The 17,891-nt window shown below is 40.7% G+C and overlaps 1 protein-coding gene across 1 annotated transcript in view; it reads right to left on the reverse strand.

Annotated features, from left to right (window-relative positions):
• Positions 1-17,891, reverse strand: part of ARHGAP35 (Rho GTPase activating protein 35) — a 123,555-nt gene that overhangs the window by 67,344 nt on the left and 38,320 nt on the right. Inside the window, 1 exon segment of the mRNA XM_031963823.1 lies at positions 3,559-7,434. Within this exon segment, the coding sequence (XP_031819683.1) occupies positions 3,559-7,236 (3,678 nt within the window). The 5' untranslated portion in view covers positions 7,237-7,434.

Below are 17,891 nucleotides of genomic sequence, written 5' to 3' on the forward strand. Positions count from 1 at the left end.
CAATTTGGTAGGCGGACTCTTTCCAATAAAGAATTGAGGTTCAATGTCTTTTGATGAAAACCATCCACCTCACAAAAGAGGACTGTGGGAACTAAGTGTGGATCACAACATAGCATTCTCATTCTTTCTTGATGTTGCTCACTTACATTTTATTTTCTTACTCATTTTCTTTCCTTTTTGAGCTCATTTTTCTTATGCAGCAAGATAATTGTATACATATGTTTACACATATTAGATTTAACACATATTGGGTTGCTTGTCATCTAGGGGAGGGGGGAGGGGGAAGAAGAAGAAAATTTGGAACATAAGGCTATGCAAGAGTCAATGTTGAAAAATTATCCATCCTGGGGGCAAGCTAGGTGGTGCAGTGGATAGAGCACCAACCCTAAAAGTCAGGAGGACCCGAGTTCAAATATGCTCTCAGACACTTAGCATTTCTTAGGTAACCCGGGCAATCCTTAACCCCCACTTGCCCACAAAAAAAAAAAAAAAAAAAAAGAGAGAGAAAAAGAAAAAGACAAAAAGAAATTAAGAAAAAAAAAAAAAAAAGGAAAAATCATCCATCCATATTTTGAAAATAAAAAGCTTTAATTAAAAAAAAAACTAATAACAAAAAAGTTAAAAAATTTTAAAAATTAAAATGCTGAAAACCCAAAAACATTTCAATTCCAGCATCATCATACAAAAACAACTTTGACAAGGTAGAGGTGATTGCAGCAGATAGGGCTACTTAGGATCTCACATCAGAATTATAGAAGAAAGGAAAGAAGAAAAGCCTTGGGCATAGTCCAACCAACTCATTTTACCACTGCAAAACTAAAGCTAAGAGGCAAAATAAGTGGATCAAAAGGGACCTCTGAATTGGGAAGACTTGGGTTCAGACTTGGCAACCCCCCCTGGTCGGCCTATATTGACCTTAAGCACACCTGGCACTGTTTATGACCCTGAGAAAATCACTTCACCTGAGGCCTCTAGCAACTTTACAATTCTGGAGTTGCAGAAAGGAGCCTCAGTGATGGCAACTGTCCCAGGAAGCTGCACATGGGTGACATTTCCCAGATAGATCCAGAGAGAGGGAGCTGACAGGATTAAGTGCCATTTTCAACAGGCCTACCCCTACTATCAATCACTCAATATTTGTAAAGCACCTACTGTGTGCCAGGCACAGGGGCATTAGGGACACAAGAGGAGGCAAAAAAATGCCCTGACTTCAAAGAAGGCAATGCAAACAGCTAGATACAAGATAAACAGAAAGTAACTACCAGAAGGAAGGTACTGAAATTGAAGAGAGGTTCAGAGTAGGCTTCCAGAAGAAAGTAAGATTTTAGTTGGGGCTTCAAGGGAGGTAGGGAGAGAGCACCACACTCAGAGCTAAGAGATGGAGGATATTGTCTTGTCTGAGAAACGGCCAGAAGGCCAGTGTCACTATATGGAAGAATACGTGTGGGGGGAAGTAAGGTGTAAGAAACTGGAAAGGACAGAGGAGCAGGTTATGAAGGGATTGGAATGACAAAGTGAGCATTTTTTATTTGATCCCTACAGCCCTCCAATGTGAAAGGCACAGGAACTGAGGGTCCCAAGGAAAGGCTGAATACCCAAATTGAAATAATCTCCAGGATGATGAGCTCTACCAGGGGAGTCATGATGTTCGTGGGGTTGAAATCAAAGCAAGGAGCTAGTGGGATGTGATGCCGAACAGCCATAGGAGCAGAAGCCATTCGATGCAGATTGGGATATAAACTGTCTTATGGGACTGGAGATACACCATTACTTGTATCAGGCATCCTGACAAACTTCTGCCAGGGAGTACGTAACCCTATGTGGAGTTTAGCATATGGACTACTCTGTGTGACAGAGAAGTTGTACCAGGTAAAGCAGCTCCCTACTAGCTGCGGACCAGCTCAGGAATTCAGCTAGGCCTCTGACTCTTGTGTGCCTAACAGACAGGTGTTTCAGGCACAGCTCTGAGGCAGAAAAGATTTATTACTGTGGGGTATTGAATAAAACGATCCCTTAACAAAAGGGAAGCAGTCAGAATGCTCTATCTAAAGCAATATATGCAGAAATATGACCACACACACACACACCCCAACCACAAGATGAGTGACCTGAATTAGCTGTCCTCTACAGGTTAATCCAAAGCCAATGAAAAAGAGCTTCAAGAATTTCCAAAGATTTAAAGATTTTATCCCTAGACAAAGCTCTTAACAGCAAGTGTTAAATGATACAGAACAAAATTAACCAGAGACAAAAATATTTCACTAGCCAATATTTCAGGAGGTGCTAATGGAATATTTTGTGCTTCAGGCACAAGGCTAGAGGATAGCTAAGGTCTCTAGGATTCTATACTGCTTCAGAATGTTACATAGTCTTTCATACAAGATTAAGCCCATGCTCTGCTCATTCTGACCGCCTTCAAGCCTGTCTCAGTGAAAGAAAGACCCCCTTGCAGACCATTTCAATGGTTTATTTCAATATTCAAGGCTTCAGGAAGCCTTCTAACTCTGCTTCTTTGTGTTCTACATTTTAGGACTCCCTTCCAGCTAAGATTTGAGAAAAATGGAAAGGTAGGAGAGGGCAAATTCTGAAAGGCTCTGAATGCCAAACAGAGAATTCTGTATGTAATCCTAGGGGTGATGGGAAGCTACTAGAGTTTATTGAGAAAGAGGGTTTGTTTACTAGTAGGACATTATAGGACCTGTACTTTAGGAAAATCATTTCAGTGGCTAAATGGAGGATGAATTGGAGTGGGCAGACAAATCCACCAGCAGCTCTTGCAACAGTTCAGAGATGAGATGATGAAGTCCTGAGCCAGGATCAGGACAGCATAAGAGAAGTGTGTATTCAACAGATGTTTCTAAGGAGAAATCAATAGGCCCTGATTACAGATTGGATATGGGTAGGGATGATAAACGGTAAGGTGTCCAGGATGGTTCCTGAGTTATGAGTTTGAGGGACTGGGAGAATAATCTTACAATCTACAATAAGGAAAGTAGTAGGGCAGAAGGGTTTGGGAGGAAAAGATAATGAGTTCCACTGTGGACACATTAAATTGAAGATGTCTATTGTAGATCAAAGTTAAGACGTGTGAAAGGCAGTTGAAGATGTGAGATTAAAGGTTGGCAGAGTTTGGGGCAAAATAGGTAGATTTAATAGAGATGGAAATTAAATCCACAGGAGCCGATGAGATCCCCAAGTAAAATCATACAGAGGGAGAAAAGAAGGAGGCCCAGGATTCTAGGATTTAACAAATATTCAATCAGTAAATTCTCCTCTGTGGAGCTTCTGTTCTCTAGGAAAATCTTTTCATTTCACTCAATTAACTGCTGAATGGCCCTCCTTAGTTGAGTGAAATGGAAAGAGTCTAGTGGTGGGTTTAGGAAGATATTCATTTAGATCAGAAACACTTCCTGCCTATCAGGGAACATATACTCATTCACTTAACACTGGTCAAAGGCCTAACACGTAGAAAGTTTTGTTCTAGACAACATGATGCATCCCAAGATAAATTCCACACCTGACCAACTCCCCCACTTTCCCCAAAGGTGAACCCAATACCTTAGTGTTCCTTCGGAGACTGCGCAGAATGTTCCGCCTCCTCGGGTCTTCATCTGTTTCATAAGGGATCACGGAATTGTCCCCTTTGTATCCCTGGGAGGCTTGGTCCTCCTCTTTTTTCCGGATGGGCCCCAGCTCGTCGTCACTGCCCACACTGAAGCTGGTCCTGTAGCTGGCAAAGCGCCCGAGGCGCGTGCACCGCGTCCTGTACAATACGGGTTTGCTCACCATAGACATTTTGCGCCCTCGCTCTAAAGAGCTGGTGTCCATTTCGCTGTCAGAGCCGTTGGCGCTTCCATTGGACTGGGCCTTGTTGATGTTCCGGATGGTGATGATTTTGCCTTGGGTACTGTCATGTGGCACAGAGTAGATATTTTCCTCCTCATTGCGTGGTTTGACCACAGCATCCATCGGCTCTGCATAATCTGAAGGATCAAACCCGTCAGCAGGGAGCCAGCTGCTAGAAGACACTGACTTTCTCTGGGCATCCTTATGCCCTTGGTCCAGATAAGACAGATCTCCTTTATCATAATGGAGAGGAGGCTTTGGTTTCACTGGTGGAGGTACTTTGTTGTTGAGCTTACTCTCAAAATTTGAAAAGAAAGGCAGACCATCATTTCCCTCTAGCTCCATGGAAAGCTTAGAATGATCTTTGGACAAGGATGGCAAGGATGTATCTTCTCGGAAGAGACTATAGGATGAGGGTTCAATGTCTTCTTCGGAGTCAGGAAGATTGGAGTTGCAGAGAGGGGAGCTAGCACGGGGAGAGTTAAAGACTTCTTCAGTAGTACTACAGGCTTCAGCAACATTATCATACATATGGGTAGCCTCAATGATGTTCTTCTTCTCTACCACATCTTTGAAAAACGGATGAAAGATCTCCAGTTTATGCTGAGGCTGGCTACAGGGGATATTAGTGAACCTTCCGTCAATCTCTTGGGCTATCTCCTCTCCTTCGGTCAACTGTTCCCGGCTCAGGTCATTGTCCAGAACATCGGTTGTGCAGTCAGTGAGAGCTACAAGCTGAATGGGAATGATGTCCTGCACTTCACAAAGAAAGGCACGTAACATAGCCAAGGAGGCCTTCCGTTTGGCTGAATAAAAAACTATGTACCCATGAACCAATCGGCTTTTCCTAATGCTAAATGAGGAATGGTATGAAAGAATCGACAATTCGATGCGCTTTTTGTGGGGTCCTATTATTGGTAATTCAAGTAAAACCGAGTTGTTGCTGCCGCCCTGAGAAGGCTTACATGTTTGGGACTGGAGAACAGGATAAAGAATGTCATCTGTATTAAATGGATCTCCACACATTAGACACATTACAATCCGTAGATCGATGTCAGCCAAATCTTTGATGCTAGCCGTTGAACTGACAAGATTTAAGTTACGCTTTGAGTCCAAAAGTCCTTTCAAAACTTGACTAATTTGCTTCTCATTGATATTGCGCCCATAACCGATGCCAGCAGAAGCTGGATCCAGAAAGACGCACTGCAGCTTGCTGGCAATCTGTTGGCCTTGCTGTATTAAGCTATGCAGTGTTTCACCACTAGTGTCTCCTCGCTTGTTAACTAATATTAGTGTCAAGGGAAGATGAACCAAATGATTGTCTCTACGGCCAAGTGTTGACTCTCTACTTTTTTCAATACTTTCTACAACATAAGAGAGAGACTCCTTTGAATTATAAAGGCAGAGACAACCATGGGGCTGAAAGGTTGGCGTCTGGAAAGAATTTACAGGAAGTCTGACATTACCCTCAATTGGCCTCAGAGAAAGTTCATACATTTTGCCATCTATCACATACTTGTCATCATTTGTACACAGAGCTCGAATCTCGTTCGCCAATTCTCTAGCAAGACCATCCTTGCCAAGAATAACCAGATTGATTCGATCTATGTTGGGATCGGAAAGTGAGTTTTTCTGATTGCGATCAGAAGGTCTGATGAACCGAGAACTAATCAAGTGTTCAATTTTGGAGTCTACACACATCGGGCAGCTGGGGCAGGTCTCCTTGGTTGGGTGATACACAAAATGAATATGCTTTAAGATGAGAGCATCCCTCTCTGCCTGTAGCTTCTGCAGTGCTTTAAATCGCTGCTCTTCACCCAATACATCTTGAATGACACCCATCTTTTCCTTACTAGGTTTAGCATCAAGTTCTAGTTCATAGAACAACTCAGAATATTCTAGAAGTAGTTCCTGAAATTCTTCCTTGGCTTTGTCTATAATCTGTTTTTGGTGTTTGCTGTAGATATCCATATATACAGATTCTTCCAGCCACTGGTAAAAATCTTCATTCATGATAAAACTACGAGCCTCTTCCCAAGGCTTCCCAGGAGTTATGAAAGGAGATGTCTCTAGGTTTTCTTTGAAAGCCCTTCGCATCTCGGCTCTTTTCCTCTCATTCCTCAGCTTCTCTAAATGGGCCTCATACAGCTGCTCAGCAGCCAGAGTCTCCATTAAATCAAAAGGTATCCGTTCGTTTTCCATGTTGTCAATGTGGCTGGTGGTATCCCAAGGTGTTTCTTCAAGCACAACAAACCACTTTAGGAATTCTGGCTTGGTTTCCAATAATTTTTCAGCTTTGATGCAACTCAAGTGGTCAATCTCATCAAGGTTGGGGAGGAGAGCTTCAAAAGCCAGCGGGAGGGCTGCAAGATACAGCTTTCTGCGCCGCTCAATGTGTTCATGCTTGAGACGGTGAGTATGCTGTAGGAAGAGTTTCTTGGCTTTCTGTGTGCCCTCGAGGTAGACATAGTCCTGGTACTCGGGAGAAGATTGCATCTTTCGGCTGACGCCCGGCCAATTCTCATTGTGGCTCTTCACGATGCGGCTCACTAGCCACTCATACTTGTCTTTTGCAGTTGCTATTTGCTGGCTCTGCTGCTTCAGAGCCTCAAAGTAAGGGATGATTTTCATTTTCCCCCGACTTTTATCAATGAGCTGCACTAAAGTGCTAAAAGCCAAGTCCACATTCACATTAGATCGAGCTGAAGTCTCCACAACCTGGAGATTCTTTTTGCTTAAGGCAAAAGTATGTGCATCTCGAATGTACCGCTCTACTCCCTCATCACACTTTGTCAGAACCACCACTATAGGCTTTTTTGTCTTGGCCAGTTGATTATAAAGGTTGGAAACAAACTTAAGCTGATCATCAAAGTTCCTGTTCATGCCCCGGCTCACATCGATGCAGAGAAGAAAGCCATCGATCAGCAGCTTTCCTTCTGGCATTTGTTTCTGTTCAAAGTCCTGTTCCAGCCCCAGCTGGTCAGTGCAAAAATACATGAGCTTCTCTGCTGATGCAAGTTTGGTGGCTGCAGCTCTTTTGATGTAAGGCTGCAGGGCAGTGCTCCGGTGAGGCTGAAAAGTCTGGTCATCAATAAATTCAGTCTGCTCCACAATGTGAATCTTACATTCCACACAGTCCTCCAGGGAGCGCCCCACTTCTCCCCAATACAAGAAGTGGTCATTATTGACAACCCTCCCACCAAAGTCACTGGTGCTGAGGACAGAGGTATGGTCCAAATGAAACTCATCAGCACTGGGGCGAACAAAACGATTGCACAGGCAAGACTTCCCAATGCCACACTGTCCCTTCTCCTTTTCTGTCCCCGACAATCCCACCACACTGATATTGTAGGTGGGAATGCGGACATCTTGCTTCCTTGCCATCATCATCGTCGACACATCCTGCCAGGGTCAACCACTTTCAAGATGATTCGTATCTTCCAGTGTCTAGTACAGCTTCTAACCCCACTGGTCAAGGGAAGAGCAGTCGTTACCAATGCAGGCAAACAGCCCGAACAGGAGGACAGACTGTTCTCATAGTGCTTCTGTACCAGCAAAGTTTCTCATCTCTCAACAGCCAGCACTTCCCTACAGGACAAAAAAACAAACACACAGCCAGCATTATAATTCTGAAATCAGAGTACAGTTATCAAATGACAACTATCATAAATGTCTCCTAGTCTTGAAAGGATCCCAATATTTAATATTTTGAGAACTCAAATATTTAATTTCTTTACAAAAGGAAAACATTTCTTTTGTAAGAATAACTGATCAAGGACATGTGCTTTGGCTGCCAATTACTAATGATCATATCTTATCATCTTATCATCATATCTTATTTAGATGTTCTGCTCTGGTAAGATGATATTTCAAGTAAGGTGTGATCAGTTCAATAGTACTACAAAAACGAAACCAGGATGGGGAAGGGCCTTAAAATCATGTCAATGATTTTAATTGAACTGGTTGAAAGAATTTTGGCTCTATAATCATGAGAAGGGAAGACATGGAGGAAGATGATCACTGTCTTCAAATATTTGTCCTTATTATTTGTGTCCCAAGCATCTGCCATGGTGTCTTGTTCAAAGTAGCACAATTGGTGAACTGAATTGAAAGTTTGCATGAAAAGGAATAGTTTTACCCTGCTTAGGATTAAAGAATTTAAAGCTAAGAGGGTCCAAAGATTCTAGATCCAGGAGTCCTCATATCCTGGAGTTCACAAATATTTTTAAAAATATTTTAATAATTTCTTTCAATATAACGTGTAATTGTGTTTTATGCATTTAAATAGTTTGAGGAGTCCTAAGCTTTTAGCAGACCACTCAAGGGGTTTGTAACCCCCTAAAAAGGTTAAAAAGCCCTCTTCTTATTTTTATTAGAAAAAGCCAAAGCCTAGAAAAACCATTGTCCAACCCAAGGGTCAGACAGAAACAAAGTAAAATGTGAGCTCCTATTTTGACTCTATACTCTGTAGTCTTTTCCTGTTGCCATGCTAATTCTCTACACATCAAAAAGTAATGCTAAAATCAAGAGATGAAAAATACAGGGAAGCAGATTTTACTAGAAGTGTTCACATAAGGACTACAAGGGGGCTATAGAAGCTGTATTAGATGACTAAAGTTCTAACCAATTCAGAATTATAATTCAAAGAATTGAGAATAATCATCAGCTAATTATTAACATGGCAATATTCACTATCTCTGGAAATTACCACGATGAATAAAATTTTAAATAAATAAACTTTACAAATTATCTTTCAAATCCAATTTACAACTTATAAAAGTCCAACATTTTTACAATTTTGTTATCGGTGGGAAAGAAAGAAATGCCCTGCTGAAGAGACCAAATGGTCTATATCCAATTTCATTATCTTGTCTGGGGACAGCCTGGGATCATTGCTAACTACCCTAAGCAATGCCATCAGAGATGCTGCTTCCTAAAAGGTCATGGAGGCCAACTCTTTATAGAAATACAACTTAGCTAGACAATGGCTAGAATGAGGTCATTAAACTAATCAAGAGGCGGAAATCAATGAATGCAAGTAAATATCTCATAACAACCCTAAAGCAGCAGCAAGAGGACTCCTGCCTCAGTAGGAAGAAATGGAACAAGCATGGAAATGAGAGAAAAAATTTGGTTTTTCTCTTTATGTTAAATGGAAAATAAGCAAGAAACCTGTGTGAGCACTGAAGTACATTTTTTAAATCCCACTAAAATTTTTTAAAATGTCAAATCATCTAAAACTAAGTTCACCAAAACATTATTAAGCAGCCAAAAAGGCTAAAACAATCTTCAGCTACATAATTAGGAGGAACATCTACTCCAAAGGAGATGATAATTTCACATGATCTTGCTCTGGTCGACATCATTACTCATTTATATTATACTTTATGGTTTGCAAAATCCACAGTTCACATTTTTATAGAATTTTATGGTTTACAAAGTGTTCTCTGTATGACTCTTCTGTAGGTAATGCAAACAACAGTACACCCCTTTAAGAAAAGTAAGCTGAGATTCAAAAAGTGACATCACTGATCACATGAACAGAGGCCCAACCTTGAACCTTGTGCTCTAATCACTACACTATGCACTTTTTTACAAATAGAATTTGTCTATTAATGCTGGGGGGAGGGAAGATGGAACCACCACAACAATGTAGAATATGTTTAGAGGGAATCAACCAAGATGGGAAGAAAACTCAAAACCTATGTAACAAGAGAGTAAGTGGAAAGAACAGGAGTTAGTCTGGAGAAAAGGAACATGATTGGAAGGATATGGTTCTGAATACAGAATGACTATCTTCAGTTATCTGGAGAGGTATCACAAGTTTAAAAAGCCACTTTCCAGGTTGCAGAAAAGCAGCTATACTGATGGAACCATGACCATTCCAGTTCCATTCTGGAAAACAATTTGGAACTAGGCTATAAAAGAACATAAATTATACATAACTTCTGACTTGACTCAGTCAAGGTACCACCAGGATGCCTTTACCTTAAAGACTAAAGAAAGGGAGGGGCGGGGAAAGAGGAGAAGAGGAGCCATATGTACAAAAATATTTTTAAGAGCTTTTCTTGCGGCAGCAAAGAACTAAAAAGGGATTGTCTATGAATAAAATGAAATACTATTGTGCTGTAAGAAATGATTACAGAAATAGGTTGAGAAGTCTAGAAAGACCTGTATGAACTAATGCAGATTGAAGTGAGCAGAACCAGGAAATCAATTTTTACTATAACAACTTTGTAAAAATGAAAACTGAAAAACTCAGGAACTCCTGCTAAATGCAATGATCACCGAAGATTATTACAGAGGACAGATAATAAAAAATATTATCCATACCTTCTGACAGAGGGATGACAGGGTGCAAAAGAAGACAAATATTTTTGTACATGGCTAATATGGTGTTGCTTATGTATGCATATCTGTCACAAAAGCTTTGTTTTTATTTTTATTCTTCCAATGGGGAAAGGAGGTGGGAGAAAAAAATGCTTGATAATTGAAAAATGTTTTTTATATTAAAAAAATGAAAATGGCTCTTCCCATATTGCTAAGTCTTTTAACACATGACTCCCTTTCATATACTCTTACGTTTTGGCCCCCCTGGACAACTTGTTATGTAATATACAGGACAATCCATCTCCTGTCTTGTCTTTGTACTGACTGTCCTGAACAGCTGGAAAGCTCTCCTTCCTTACCTCATACAACTGCCACTTCCTCGAAAAGCCTTTTCCAAGTCCCTACAGCATGTAGCACTTTATCCTCTAAGGGTACCTTCCATCTATTCTATATTTTAAATTTTATATAATAATTTCTACATCTACTGTCTTCTCTGTTAGTTTCTTTTCTATGATCTTTTTAAAAAATTTATTATAGCTTTTTATTTATAAGACATATGCATGGATAATTTTTCAGCATTGACCCTCGCAAAACTTTCTATTCCAACTTTTCTCCTATTTCCCCCACTCCCTCCCCTAGATGGCAAGTAGACTAATACATGTTAAATATGTTAAAGTATATGTTAACTGCAATATATGTATACATATTTGTTGCACAAGAAAAATCAGATTTAGAAATAAGGTAAAAATAACCTGAGAAGGAAAACAAAAATGCAAGTGGACAGTAACAGAAGGAGTGGAAACGCTATGTCGTAGTCCACACTTATTTCCCGTAGTTATTTCACTGGGTGTATATGGTTCTCTTCATTACTGAACAACTGGAACTGATTTGGTTCATCTCATTATTGAAGAGAGCCATGTCCATCAGAACTGATCCTCATGTAGTATTGTTGTTGAAATGTATAATGATCTCCTGGTTCTGCTCATTTCCCTTAGCATCAATTCCTGTAACTTTCTCCAGACCTTTCTGAAATCATCCTGCTGGTCATTTCTTACAGAACATAATAGAATGAGAGTTTCTTAAGGGCAGAGCTGTTATTGCTTTGTCTTTGTATTCCAAGAGTTTAAAACAATGTCACATAGTAAGGACTAACTATATTCTAGTTTACCAATGGGACATTCTGCTCAGTTTAGGAGTAGAAATAACACTAATGAGGAAAAGTTACAAGGAGGCAGATGTTGACTCACAATAATTAAAAAAACCTAATGATTAGAGTTGTCCAAAATGGTTTCCCCACGTGGTAGTTGGTTCCTCAGTACTAGAAGAATTCAATTAGAGGCTAGATAAAGAGAAGGATTTGCATTTTAGGGAGAGTTTGGGCTGGATAATAACCTTGGAGATTCCTTCCAGCTGTAAGACTCTCCAAATAGGAAAAATTTGTTTTACTTGAAACAAATCATTCAAGTCTCAACTAGAATTATCATTTAGGGCATCAAGGGAATCCTGATTGCCAGAATAACAGAAATCTTTTTCAAGGCAGGAATTTGTGTACAATATAAAGTTCCTTGATGAGGAAACAAAACTGGAAACACTTTGGACCAAATAAGTTCATAACTCTATGGAAATAATGTCATAGCCAAATACAAAGGGATCTCTGAGGTCACATACTGACTTAGAAAATGGCAAACATCACCCATGTTGTATTGTATTTTTAGATTTGTTAAGTATTTCCCAATTACATTTTAATCTGGTTTGGACTAGAGCATGATTCTAACACCTCTGTGAGTTTTCTCACTTAAAAAACATTTTCATAATCTACTTTGTGATATTGTATGAGGAAAATGTTTTGTAAATACAAAAGGAATGTTAGTGATTCTCACTAAAATTATCCTCCAAATGATATAACCATTCTTGAGTCTCTAACTTGACAAGTTATGAAATGCCAAGTAGTGGTACCAGATCTATCCTACATTCCTATATGTCTCTGGTAAATCCTAATTTCTTAATGATTCAATTTTATCAAATAGAACAAGAATATAAGCTGATTTCCTTTTTAAGGAAAAGAAATATGACTTAGTAGTAACTCCATCAAAATTAGACAGATGCATTGCCTGAAATAAATTTGTTGATTAACAATTCTTATTTTGAAAAACAGTTAACTAGGAGGAAAAAAATAAGGTTGTAGCAAGTTTGTTCTATGTATTTTTGATAGATTTATCTATTTTGATAGATTTTATTTTCAAATGCATAAGAATAAAAGACATCTTCCAATTAATAAATGATGACAAGCTATGAACAGGCAATTTCCTAAAGAAAAATTTAGGGGCAGCTAGGTGGTGCAGTGGATAGAGCAGTGGTTCTCTAAGTGGGGTGCAGGGAATCCTGGAGGGTCTCCAAAATCCTTTCAGAGGGTCTACAAATTCAAAATTAGCTTTTTTTCTAAAACGATAAATATCTATTATGTAACCCATATAAACAAAAACTCTTTGGACAGATTCTCAATAGTTGTTAATACTGTAAAGACTGAGAAAAAGAGTTTGAGAACCACTGGGATAGAGCATTGGCCCTGGAGTCAGAAGAACCCGAGTTCAAATCTGACTTTAGACACTTAGAACTTCCTAACTGTGTGACCCTGGGCAAATCACTTAACCCAATTGCCTCACACACAAAAAGAAGAAAGAAGACATTGAAGCTGTCTGTTGCCATATCCAAATCATGAATAATTAGAGAAATGCAAATTATAGGTTTCTACTGGTAAAGTTGACAAGAGAAAATGAACGATGACAACACTGTTGATAAAGATATTTTTCAAGGACCATTTTCACGAAGTACAAGAAATACTGAGCAACAATAGGTTGGCAATCAATGAATGTATAGGATCCTACATTTAAAGTCAAGAGGTGATCTCAAGGGTCATCTAGTTCAACTCTCATTTAACATTTTACAAAGTTGAAAACTGAGGCCCACACAAGTTAAATGTCTTAGGATGCTAGATCTAGAAAATAGAAGGACCTTTTAGAAATCATTAGTCCATCTCATTTTACATAGGAGGAAATAAAGGACTAAGCGGTTAAGTGATATATGAATTCTTTGTTTGTTTATGTGTTTTTGCTGAGGCAATTGGGGTCAAGTGACTTGCCCAGGATCACTTTTCTTTGGTAATAACCCATGAAACAAAGAAAACTACAAAATGGCCCTCAATGCTCTTCTATTTCTTTTGCAATGTTGGTGGCAGAGGAGTGGAAAAGGAGACCCAAGAAACTAGGAATCACACCGTGATATTCAACATTGAAGTGTCAAAAAAGATGAGACTGCAAGGCCATTTTAGGGTTTTATGGATACTCACTATATAGTGATCTAGACTATGTAATATATATAGTTTCCTGCTAGAATGTGAGAGTCCTTTGAAAGTAGACCGCTCAATGTTGTTTTTTTATCCCTAATGACTAGCAGCAGTCCCTGGCACAAGGTAAGCATTTAATAAATGTCTGTTGATCTACTCTCTGGGAAGTGATTCTTACTCTCAGCATTTTTATTTTTAGGTTTTGTTGATGCCTTTTCTTTATACGTCAGTCACTTCTTAACACACTCCTCTCATTGAACTCTCCCCGTAACAAACAGTAAAGTAAAACCTATTGAGATACACACATTTCCTGTCCTCCCTTAAAAAAAAATACAAATATAACAACAAAGGCAAAACCAAATGACAGAGTAACTATGTCTGACAGCATACATCCAAATTCACTCCAACAGCCTCCTACTTCTCCAGAGGAGGGAAGCACATGTAATGTGTCTATTCCTGCAGCAAGACTGGAAGCTATCACTGATCAAGCACGGCTGCCTTTCAGTGTCGTTTTCAGTATTACTTTGGTACCTATTTGTTGTCTGCTTCTTTCAGTCAGGTCTAAATTTCTCTGACCCCATTGGGGTTTTCCTGGCAAAGTTATTGGAGTGGTCTTTCCTTCCCCAGCTCATTTTACAAATGAGGAAACCAAGGCAGACAGGGTGAAGTGACTTGCCCAGGGTCACCCAAATAGGAAGCGTCTGAGGCTGGATTTGAACTCAGGATGATGAGTTGCTGACTCCAGGCTCCAACTCTGTGCACTGTGGAGCCCCCTGGCTGCTGCTAACTCAATACTTCCTCTGAAAAGACAAGTCCAACTCCTCTGACATTCAAAGCCCTGCACAATGAAGACACCAGTTTAACTGTCCGACCTCATCCCCTACTCTCCCTGTGCCCCTTATAAACACACAGATACACAGGCACACAGGTGCACGCCCACGCACACAAATGTGCATTCTCCCTCACCCCTCTCTCCCTACCCTCCTCCTTCGGCCCCTCCCCTCTAATTACTCTTCTCTGATTCCCCTCCTCCAGGCTGAAATGACCCACCTTTGGGTTTTTTCCCACCTCTCAGACATGCACTATTAACATGATCATTACATGTCAGAGCCAGCCTGTTCTTCAGAATCCCTCCTTGACTGTATGCTGGGAATGCTCAGTTCATCAAAATGATGCCATTAAACCAATGTCTGACAGGAAGCAAAGACACAGGCTGGGCCCTCTGCAGTCAGAGCCGGGGGTCCTCTCTCCCAGAAAGGGAGCTCTAGTCCGGACGGGTGCACTCTGCCTCCCTGGAAAGGGCACCTTTGTGGAATGGACATGAAGGTGAATGCTCCCCTTCCCCTACGCAGCTCGTGGTGTGACCCACTGAGCCCAGGCAGCTACAAGGAACCCAAATCAGGAAAAACAGCTCTTCTTCCTCATCCTGAGAGGACCCTTACTACCCGTGCCCACGAACCAGAACAAGCTACGATCCTTGGAGCTGTGCTGTCTGGCTGAGGGCAACATCCCCGGCATTGTGAGGGGCATGTGCAGCATGGTGAACTGCAGTGGGAAGGCCCAGGAAGCTCTGAATCTGAACCACAGCTTTACCCTTTTGGGTCTAGGGGATCCTAGGTCAGCTCTTTGTCCTTGGGCTTCAGTTTCTGCTTCTGTATGATATGGGTGCAGGACTCCACTGCCTCTGAGGTCTGTCATTCTTGGATAGAGATCCAAGAGGGCTCAATCAATTGCTTAAAGGGGTTTAAAGACCCAAAAGAAGCAAGAAATTAAGAGGTACATGAGTATATCTCACTTGTGACTGGTGGGGAGTTTAAATGCCTAGATTAGACAATCTGGGGGAAATCACTTACCAGCCTCGATGCTTTTGAGAGAAGGCGGCCACACAGAGTAAACAGTTTCTCAAAAGTGTGTTTTATTATTCTCATTTTTACTGAGCTATTTCTGCTGGGAAATAATGGGGAAACCACTTAGAGCTGGTGTTTAGAAGCAAATATGTGCATATAGAATAACCACCAACTACGAACAAAAATGTCCCAGAAAAATTTTTAGTAGAAGGATTTTCAGAATGCTTTCTTGCAAAACAAAGTAATCCATGGAATCAGGAAATGCATGATGATGTTACACAGTAACAGGAGGAAATAGGGTGGGTAGTCACTGCCTGGGAGGCTTTGGGACTCCAAATGGAGGCTTAAGTTGTACTTTGGGCACTAAGACTCAATGACAATGGGATGCCCATAAAGAGTTTTTTCAAGGAAGAATGTGACAGACAGGGATGGCCTACTACTGTCAGGGTCAAAGGAAAGAGAGACCCAGGAATGGGAATCAGAAGTGCTGGCACTGAATCCTGATTCTTTTACTCCTGGGTGACCATGGCAAGTCATTTAGGTTTCAGTTTGCTCAAAGACTGATGTCTAAGGTTCAGTCTATCATTAAATACTATGACCTTATAAAAATGTGCAAGTTCAGTCACATAGTCATAGAAGTTACACACCCACACACCCAAGAGACTGGCCGTGCCTGGGCTGCTGATAAGACAATGCAGTGTCTTAGAATGTCATCACACACAAGACCATCTTTGCTCTATTGAGGAGAGCAACTCCTATGGAAGAGACCTGCCATTTCCCCCATCCCCATCCCTCACTGACCCAAGGAACAGCAGGACCCCCTGACTACAGATCTTCCTGTACCCCATGACTACGATCCTCCTGCCTCAAGAAGTTAGGATTCTAGCCCTAGCTTTAATGATGGTTTGACGAATAATCTTGTGAGTCATCTTCTTCGTCAAATGAGAAGACCAGAAGCTATAACCTCTAAGGGCCCTAATCACAATAGCTTTAAAATTTCCTATCACTTGCAAATGTTAGTTTAAATTCAGCCCTTACAAAATGCCTCCTCTGAGCAAGGCACTGTGTTTGTCATGGGGGACAAATAGCTAAGTAGGACACAGACTCTATTCTCCAGCAGTTACTTAAGAACTCTTCTCTTGGCACACCTAGTACCTAGTATAATGCCTGACACACGGCAGTGCTCAATAAATACTTGATGAAGCCATGCTACCAACACCATGACACAAGGTGCTGGGTAGAACTAATACCAAGCTTACAAAAGGAAGCTGGAGTTAGATGACCTTTACTCTCCATGTTTCAAAAGAGGAAATCATTCTATGAAAGCGCTAGGAAGAAGGAAAGAACCCACACATTCCTTTTTCTGAAGGCTTAGTTAGTTCCATGTACGAAGGCATGTTTTTAAGACATAAAATTCAATGAACCCTCCAATATTTTTTCAGTCTGAACATTTCTGAAGCACCTACCTAGCAAACCGAGACAGTAATAAATGAGGTCAAATGGACAATAGGAAATGACATTCTGAGAATACAAAGCAAGGAAGAATACTTCAGACTTGGCTGATGAGAGAGGTGCTTCCCAGAGAAGCTGGGACCAGATTTAGCTAGGTAAAGGAAGAATGGGTTGTTACCGAATGCAATGACTTCCTGCCCACCTGAGGACAGGAGACTATATGTCAGCAGTCTGAGAAACAGGATTCCTACTGTAGGTAAAACAGAATAAAACACTCGTGAGGCTCTTTTCAGAAGAACTTAGGGTCCTAGGAGGGAGAGCAATCCAAGGAAGAGAAATAGCAGGAGTGAAAATAGAGAAGTGGTAAGTTCTGAGGAGTCTGTCTATCTGGCTGGGAGGAAAGGCCTAGGGGGAAAAAAAAATGCTGAAAGCCAAATCCATAAGGCCAGGTTGTGGGCTTTCACCTTTATGTGATCTCACACAACTTTGGTGATTGGCTTTCTAATTCCATATTCTTCCCTAATTTCTCTCTCCTCAAATTAACCGCCTGAATGGAAGGTTTTAGCAAAAAATAGCACATTTCATTCCGAAAATAATGATTACCACATCCTTTAGTGTAATACAAAGTAAAATAATAAAACATAGGAAAATCTGGACTCAGTCTCTATACAGCATTCTTTTCACAACAACAAATACCAACCCAAGTGTTTCTCCTGTTGGATTTGGAGTCTGAGAATCTAGGCTCCAATTCACTCTCTTATTTAACTGGGAAACTGGATCTCAATTTCCTCATCTGTAAAAGACTTGGAGGAATTCAATGAACTTGACGCTTCCTACCATCTTTCAGATGGAGGAACTAGAGCCCAAAGGTTTCTAGTAATTCATCCAGTGCCATAAAACTAGTGCATGGCTGAGTCATTGCACCGACTAAAGTCTTTTGCCTTAAGAAGCCGGTGGAGATGGTGGCCACAAAGGGTCCTATCGCTCCCCCTCTTGTTAAATGAAGTCAAGTTGAGTGTTCTCTGTCACAGGGCAAATTTGGCTAGGCACGGGATCAAGAAATCCATCACAGA

Source organism: Sarcophilus harrisii, chromosome 3 (genome assembly GCF_902635505.1).
Source record: "Sarcophilus harrisii chromosome 3, mSarHar1.11, whole genome shotgun sequence".
Taxonomy (NCBI): Eukaryota; Metazoa; Chordata; class Mammalia; order Dasyuromorphia; family Dasyuridae; genus Sarcophilus; species Sarcophilus harrisii.